This window comes from Salvelinus fontinalis, unplaced genomic scaffold (assembly GCF_029448725.1).
Source record: "Salvelinus fontinalis isolate EN_2023a unplaced genomic scaffold, ASM2944872v1 scaffold_0048, whole genome shotgun sequence".
NCBI lineage: Eukaryota > Metazoa > Chordata > Actinopteri > Salmoniformes > Salmonidae > Salvelinus > Salvelinus fontinalis.
Window position 1 is genome coordinate 174,349 of NW_026600257.1, and position 8,982 is coordinate 183,330.

Below are 8,982 nucleotides of genomic sequence, written 5' to 3' on the forward strand. Positions count from 1 at the left end.
GGGTGAGTACAGATCAGGGGTGATCACTCTCTGGGGCCAGGGTGAGTACAGAGCAGGGGCACAACATTCTTTTCACTCTCACACAAAAAAATCCCAGGTTTACCAAACATCTTGGTGGGAAGACTCTTGCAAGTATCCCATGTGTAACTCTGTGTTGTTGTTTGTGTCACACTGCTTTGCTTTATCTTGGTCAGGTCACGGTTGTAAATGAGAATTTGTTCTCAACTGACCTACCTGGTTAAATAAAAGTGAAATAAAATAAAAATAAAATAATAAAAAAGTAGGAGTGAATAAGCAGGAACTCCTAAATGCTCCAACCAGAATTTCTGGAAACATGGGAATTTGGGAAAATGTACTGTCATTTTGCAAACGTTGTGGAGAGTGGAGTCCCCTACAGGTTGGGAGGGAAAATTGTTGTACAACACAGAGATGTCCCAGTCTGATTTCAGATTATTTCCCTGTTGTACAACACTGAGAGATGTTCCAGTCTGACTTCAGATTATTTCCCTGTTGTACAACACTGAGGGATGTCCCAGTCTGACTTCAGATTATTTCCCTGTTGTACAACACTGAGAGATGTTCCAGTCTGATTTCAGATTATTTCCCTGTTGTACAACACTGAGGGATGTCCCAGTCTGATTTCAGATTATTTCCCTAGCCTGGATTGCTGGCAACCTCTATACTTGTCTTCTTCTCAAAACACATGATGCAAGGTCCGAGGGGAGGAGCCTCTAATCCCCTCCTCGCCAATGGGTTTGAGAAGGAGGCGAGGAGGATTTGAGGAGGATTTGAGGAGGATTTGAGGAGGATTTGAGGAGGATGTGAGGATGAGGTGAGGAGGATGTGAGGAGGGGGGTGAGGAGGAGGATGTGAGGAGGGGGTGAGGAGGGGGTGAGGAGGAGGTGAGGAGGAGGTGAGGAGGATGTGAGGAGGATGTGAGGAGGAGGTGAGTAGGAGGTGAGTAGGATTTGAGAAGGATGTGAGGAGGAGGTGAGGAGGAGGTGAGGAGGGGGTGAGGAGGGGGTGAGGAGGGGGTGAGGAGGAGGTGAGGAGGAGATGAGGAGGAGGTGAGAAGGATGTGAGAAGGAGGTGAGGAGGATGTGAGGAAACCCACAGAAAGACGAAATCAGATAAAGAGAAGTTCCAGTCTGTCTCTGATGTTATATGTTCCCCATGTGTGCCTGACAGGAGCCAAGCCCGCCCCAGGGATCTGCTTTGAGAGAGTCAACTCGGCAGGAGACCCCTATGGGAACTGTGGGAAAGACTCTAAGGGATCCTTCGCCAAGTGTGACGCTCCGTAAGACGACATAACAGCACACATATCACCTGTCTTTGAGCATGTGCTGTGTATCAAAACATTTATTTTTTGGGAATAAAATGTGAAAAGAGACCACCCCCCTTTTCGCATTTTATCTATACTACAATGTGATTGGTTTATTTGACAACGTTATCGACCACTCGGGTCTTTATCAGGTGTGCGAGTGGTCGAAACGTAGTCAAATAAGACCCATCGCAGTGGTGCATGGGTATAGAATTACCAGGCTGTACATCTTTGAAAGGGTAACCACGACAACAACAGAAGACAAAAGGGAGAAAAGTTTTGGCCTTTAATGAAGATGTGATGTCATAGTCGAGGCTTTAATGAAACTGTTGAAATATTTTAATTAGCATAAAGGGGTTTTTTGTTCTTCTTAACGATCCCCTTTAATTGTCTTTAGATGGCGGAGACATTATTAGTGAGTGTGTCCCAAATTTAATCCTATTTCCTGTATAGCGCACTACTCTTTACCAGTGCCCAATGGCCCCTGCTCAAAAGCAGTGCACTAAACAGGGGATAGAGTGCTATTCTGGGATGTTGACCTGAATCATTCATCAACAGTCTCTTAATTGACTTAATTGCAGCAATGACAGAGCACTGAATATGACTGGGATTGACTGAGATCCTTTTACAATGAACAAAACCAAGGGGGGTTCACACAGCTCACTCTTTCTGTCTAATGTAGGACGCTGGTTACAGCTCACTCTTTCTGTCTAATGTAGGACCTGGTTACAGCCACTCTTTCTGTCTATTGTAGGACCTGGTTACAGCCACTCTTTCTGTCTAATGTAGGACCTGGTTACAGCCACTGTCTGATACTCTGTTTATATGAATTTCACAGGAACTGGGGGTTGAACAACACAACAGAAACTAAACTGGGGTTGAAAAGAGTCCTGACAACACAACAGAAACTAAACTGGGGTTGAAAGGAGTCCTAACAACACAACATAAACTAAACTGGGGTTGAAAAGAGTCCCTAACAACACAACAGAAACTAATCTGGGGTTGAAAAGAGTCCTAACAACACAACAGAAACTAAACTGGGGTTGAAAAGAGTCCTGACAACACAACATAACCTAATCTGGGGTTGAAAAGAGTCCTAACAACACAACAGAAACTAAACTGGGGTTGAAAAGAGTCCCTAACAACACAACAGAAACTAAACTGGGGTTGAAAGGAGTCCTAACAACACAACAGAAACTAAACTGGGGTTGAAAGGAGTCCTAACAACACAACAGAATCTAAACTGGGGTTGAAAAGAGTCCTAACAACACAACAGAAACTAAACTGGGGTTGAAAAGAGTCCTAACAACACAACAGAAACTAAACTGGGGTTGAAAAGAGTCCTAACAACACAACATAACCTAATCTGGGGTTGAAAAGAGTCCTAACAACACAACAGAAACTAAACTGGGGTTGAAAAGAGTCCTAACAACACAACAGAATCTAAACTGGGGTTGAAAAGAGTCCTAACAACACAACAGAACCTAAACTGGGGTTGAAAAGAGTCCCTAACAACACAACAGAAACTAAACTGGGGTTGAAAAGAGTCCTAACAACACAACAGAAACTAAACTGGGGTTGAAAAGAGTCCTGACAACACAACAGAAACTAAACTGGGGTTGAAAGGAGTCCTAACAACACAACAGAAACTAAACTGGGGTTGAAAAGAGTCCTAACAACACAAAATAATCTAAACTGGGGTTGAAAAGAGTCCTAACAACACAACAGAAACTAAACTGGGGTTGAAAAGAGTCCTGACAACACAACAGAAACTAATCTGGGGTTGAAAAGAGTCCTGACAACACAACAGAAACTAATCTGGGGTTGAAAAGAGTCCTGACAACACAACATAACCTAATCTGGGGTTGAAAGGAGTCCTAACAACACAACAGAAACTAAACTGGGGTTGAAAAGAGTCCTAACAACACAACAGAATCTAAACTGGGGTTGAAAAGAGTCCTAACAACACAACAGAAACTAAACTGGGGTTGAAAAGAGTCCTAACAACACAACAGATTCTAAACTGGGGTTGAAAAGAGTCCTAACAACACAACAGAAACTAAACTGGGGTTGAAAAGAGTCCTAACAACACAACAGAATCTAAACTGGGGTTGAAAAGAGTCCTAACAACACAACAGAAACTAAACTGGGGTTGAAAAGAGTCCTGACAACACAACAGAAACTAAACTGGGGTTGAAAAGAGTCCTAACAACACAACAGAATCTAAACTGGGGTTGAAAAGAGTCCTGACAACACAACAGAAACTAAACTGGGGTTGAAAAGAGTCCTAACAACACAACAGAAACTAAACTGGGGTTGAAAGGAGTCCTAACAACACAACAGAAACTAAACTGGGGTTGAAAAGAGTCCCTAACAACACAACAGAATCTAAACTGGGGTTGAAAAGAGTCCTAACAACACAACAGAACCTAAACTGGGGTTGAAAAGAGTCCCTAACAACACAACAGAAACTAAACTGGGGTTGAAAAGAGTCCCTGACAACACAACAGAAACTAAACTGGGGTTGAAAAGAGTCCCTAACAACACAACAGAAACTAAACTGGGGTTGAAAAGAGTCCTGACAACACAACATAAACTAAACTGGGGTTGAAAAGAGTCCTGACAACACAACATAACCTAATCTGGGGTTGAAAAGAGTCCCTAACAACACAACAGAAACTAAACTGGGGTTGAAAAGAGTCCCTAACAACACAACAGAATCTAAACTGGGGTTGAAAAGAGTCCTAACAACACAACAGAAACTAAACTGGGGTTGAAAAGAGTCCTAACAACACAACATAAACTAAACTGGGGTTGAAAAGAGTCCTGACAACACAACAGAAACTAAACTGGGGTTGAAAAGAGTCCCTAACAACACAACAGAATCTAAACTGGGGTTGAAAAGAGTCCTGACAACACAACAGAAACTAAACTGGGGTTGAAAAGAGTCCTAACAACACAACAGAATCTAAACTGGGGTTGAAAAGAGTCCTGACAACACAACAGAAACTAAACTGGGGTTGAAAAGAGTCCTAACAACACAACAGAAACTAAACTGGGGTTGAAAAGAGTCCTAACAACACAACAGAATCTAAACTGGGGTTGAAAAGAGTCCCTAACAACACAACAGAATCTAAACTGGGGTTGAAAAGAGTCCCTAACAACACAACAGAAACTAAACTGGGGTTGAAAAGAGTCCCTAACAACACAACAGAAACTAAACTGGGGTTGAAAAGAGTCCCTAACAACACAACAGAAACTAAACTGGGGTTGAAAAGAGTCCCTAACAACACAACAGAAATTAAACTGGGGTTGAAAAGAGTCCTGACAACACAACAGAAACTTAACTGGGGTTGAAAAGAGTCCCTAACAACACAACAGAAACTAAACTGGGGTTGAAAAGAGTCCCTAACAACACAACAGAAACTAAACTGGGGTTGAAAAGAGTCCCTAACAACACAACAGAAACTAAACTGGGGTTGAAAAGAGTCCTGACAACACAACAGAAACTAAATTGGGGTTGAAAAGAGTCCCTAACAACACAACAGAAACTAAACTGGGGTTGAAAAGAGTCCTGACAACACAACAGAAACTAAACTGGGGTTGAAAAGAGTCCCTAACAACACAACAGAAACTAAACTGGGGTTGAAAAGAGTCCCTAACAACACAACAGAAACTAAACTGGGGTTGAAAAGAGTCCCTAACAACACAACAGAAACTAAACTGGGGTTGAAAAGAGTCCTAACAACACAACAGAAACTAAACTGGGGTTGAAAAGAGTCCTGACAACACAACAGAAACTAAACTGGGGTTGAAAAGAGTCCCTAACAACACAACAGAAACTAAACTGGGGTTGAAAAGAGTCCCTAACAACACAACAGAAACTAAACTGGGGTTGAAAAGAGTCCCTAACAACACAACATAACTTACACGTTGTAGCAGTTACTGTAGTTCAGCGGCGTGAAACTCAATTCTGCAGTGTCTGCAGGTTTCTGCTCCTCCATTGTACTTGATTGATCAATTAAGGTCATTGATTAGTTTGGAACTCCCCTCGCCTGGTTGTCCAGGTCTTAATCTGATACAAATTGAAAGGAAATAACTAAATAACCAGCAGACACATAGTTTGACACCACTGTTGTAGACGGTTGGAGAGAAAGTGTAGTTATTTACCAGCTAAGACAAAGCTACAGTAACAATGAAATATCATTCAGGTGAATTCCTTTAGTTGTTTTTTTTCTAATATATTTATTAACGGGGTGTTATTTTTGTTTGTTTGTTGTTGTTTACAGAGATGCTAAGTGTGGCAAAATACAGTGTCAAGGAGGAGCCAACCGGCCAATAATAGGCACCAACGCTGTCTCCATAGAAACCAACATCCCCCTCCAAGAGGGGGGCCGGATCCTGTGCCGGGGGACCCATGTCTACCTGGGGGACGACATGCCTGACCCGGGCCTCGTCATGTCGGGCACCAAGTGTGGCGACGCCATGGTGAGAACTCAACGCTGTTACCCTGTTCATACCACTGGGCCGTCGGACCATTGTTGTTGTTGTTGACAGAGAGAGAGTGTGTTGTTGTTGTTGTTGTTGTTGACAGAGAGAGAGTGTTGTTGTTGTTGTTGTTGTTGTTGTTGACAGAGAGAGAGTGTTGGTGTTGTTGTTGTTATTGTTGTTGTTGTTGTTGTTGTTGACAGAGAGAGAGTGTTGTTGTTGTTGTTGTTGTTGTTGTTGTTGACAGAGAGAGAGTGTTGTTGTTGTTGTTGTTGACAGAGAGAGAGTGTTGTTGTTGTTGGTGTTGTTGTTGTTGTTGTTGACAGAGAGAGAGTGTTGTTGTTGTTGTTGTTGTTGACAGAGAGAGAGTGTTGTTGTTGTTGTTGTTGTTGTTGTGGTTGTTGTTGACAGAGAGAGAGTGTTGTTGTTGTTGTTGTTGTTGTTGTGGTTGTTGTTGTTGACAGAGAGAGAGTGTTGTTGTTGTTGTTGTGGTTGTTGTTGTTGTTGACAGAGAGAGAGTGTTGTTGTTGTTGTTGTTGTTGTGGTTGTTGTTGTTGACAGAGAGAGAGTGTTGTTGTTGTTGTTGTTGTTGTGGTTGTTGTTGACAGAGAGAGAGTGTTGTTGTTGTTGACAGAGAGAGAGTGTTGTTGTTGTGGTTGTTGTTGTTGTTGTTGTTGACAGAGAGAGAGTGTTGTTGTTGTTGTTGTTGTTGACAGAGAGAGAGTGTTGTTGTTGTTGTTGACAGAGAGAGAGTGTTGTTGTTGTGGTTGTTGTTGTTGTTGTTGTTGACAGAGAGAGAGTGTTGTTGTTGTGGTTGTTGTTGTTGTTGTTGTTGACAGAGAGAGAGTGTTGTTGTTGTTGTTGTTGTTGACAGAGAGAGAGTGTTGTTGTTGTTGTTGTTGTTGACAGAGAGAGAGTGTTGTTGTTGTGGTTGTTGTTGTTGTTGTTGTTGTTGTTGACAGAGATTAACTGTGCTGGCCTCTGGTTATGTGTCCACAATAGTAGCTCATACTGTGCAGGAAAGAACAATGGGAAAATTAAATATCAGAGTCAGCATTGTATGGTTTGGGTCAGCATTGTACAGTTTGGGTCAGCATTGTATGGTTTGGGTCAGCATTGTACGGTTTGGGTCAGCATTGTACGGTTTGGGTCAGCATTGTACGGTTTGGGTCAGCATTGTACGGTTTGGGTCAGCATTGTACGGTTTGGGTCAGCATTGTATGATTTGGGTCAGCATTGTACGTTTTGGGTCAGCATTGTATGATTTGGGTCAGCATTGTATGGTTTGGGTCAGCATTGTACAGTTTGGGTCACAATTGTACGGTTTGGGTCAGCATTGTACGGTTTGGGTCAGCATTGTACGGTTTGGGTCAGCATTGTATGGTTTGGGTCAGCATTGTATGGTTTGGGTCGGCATTGTATGGTTTGGGTCAGCATTGTACGGTTTGGGTCAGCATTGTACGTTTTGGGTCAGCATTGTATGATTTGGCTCAGCATTGTACGTTTTGGCTCAGCATTATAGTGTGAAAAGGGTGCTTAACTTAGACTTACATTTAAATATATGGCTCTGAACTAGCCAATAGAGTCCAATCGATCTGTGACATTGGTTACAGCCAGTTTAGTTTTAAGAAGGCCTTTTTCCAGCCCTAAACACTGGGCAGTGACCGTGGAAAACAACAGTGGTGACATCAGTGTGGTATGACTTAGATGTGGGTTGGGCTGTTCTAAGGCGGGTCTGTGGGTCTCGGTCCAGGACGGCGGACATGTTTATCATAAATCGTGTTATTGAAGTGTACTGATCATCATCAATCCCGTTCGTTTGAGATGTTGTGTTAACTCACAATGTTATGTCTGTCTGTCTGTCTGTCTGTCTGTCTGTCTGTCAATTCAATTAAATTTAAGGGCTTTATTGGCATGGGAAACATATGTTAACATTGCCAAAGCAAGTGAAGTAGATAATAAACAAAAGTGAAATAAACAATAGAAATTAACAGTAAACATTACACTCACAGAGGTTCCAAAAGAATAAATACATTACAAATGTCATATTATGTCTATATACAGTGTTGTAACGATGTACAAATAGTTAAAACACAAAATGGAAAATAAATAAACAGAAATATGGGTTGTATTTACAATGGTGTTTGTTCTTCACTGTTTGCCCTTTTGTTGTGGCAACAGGTCACAAATCTTGCTGCTTGTATAGCAGGCCCTCGTGCCAAATTGAGTCAAAAGCTTTTTTGAAATCAACAAAGCATGAGAAGACTTTGCCTTTGCCTCTGTTTTGTTTTGTTTGTTTATTTGTCAATTAGGGTGTGTAGGGTGAATACGTGGTCTGTCGTACGGTAGTTTGGTAAAAAGCCAATTTGACATTTGCTCAGTACATTGTTTACACACTGTTGTCATGTACGAGTCTGCTGTTAATGATAATGCAGAGGATTTTCCCAAGGTTGCTGTTGACGCATATCCCACGGTAGTTACTGGGGTCAAATTTGTCTCCACTTTTGTGGATTGGGGTGATCAGTCATTGGTTAGAAATATTGGGGAAGATGCGAGAGCTGATGATGATGTTCAAGAGTTTAAGTATAACCAATTGGAATTTGTATGTTCATTTAATTTAGGATACCATCCACCCCACAAGTTTGTTTTTAAGTTGGAGGGTTTGTATTTTGTTCAAGGTAATTGGATAATCCAGTGGGTTCTGGTCGTCTTTAGTTGAATCTAAGATTTGTATTTGATCATGTTTATGTTTTTGCTGTTTGTTCTTTGTTATAGAACCAAAAAGATTGGAAAAGTGGTTTATCCATCTCCGTTTTGGATAGATAACTCTTTATGTTGTTGTTTGTTTAAAGTTTTTTTTGCTTTCTGTACCCCCCTCTCTCTCTCCCTCTCTCCCTCCCCCTCTCTCTCTCTCTCTCTCTCTTTTTCTATCCCCCTCTCTCTCCCTCCCTCGACCACCCCCCCTCTCTCTCTCCCCCCTCTCTCTCTCCCTCACCACTCTCTCTCCCGCCCCCCTCTCTCTCTCCCCCTCTCTCTCTCCCCCTCTCTCTCCCTCCCTCGACCACCCCCCCTCTCTCTCTCCCCCCTCTCTCTCACCCTCACCCCTCTCTCCCCCTCTCTCTCTCTCCCCCCCTCTCCTGCCCCCCTCTCTCTCTCCCCCTCTCTCTCCCCCT

The 8,982-nt window shown here is 42.5% G+C and overlaps 1 protein-coding gene across 1 annotated transcript in view; it reads left to right on the forward strand.

Annotated features, from left to right (window-relative positions):
* LOC129842532 (disintegrin and metalloproteinase domain-containing protein 12-like) overlaps positions 1 to 8,982 on the forward strand; it is a 175,941-nt gene that overhangs the window by 114,661 nt on the left and 52,298 nt on the right. Inside the window, exons 11-12 of the mRNA XM_055911109.1 lie at positions 1,189 to 1,297; positions 5,611 to 5,809. Coding sequence (XP_055767084.1) covers positions 1,189 to 1,297; positions 5,611 to 5,809 — 308 coding nt within the window. The remainder of the gene's footprint in view (positions 1 to 1,188; positions 1,298 to 5,610; positions 5,810 to 8,982) is intronic.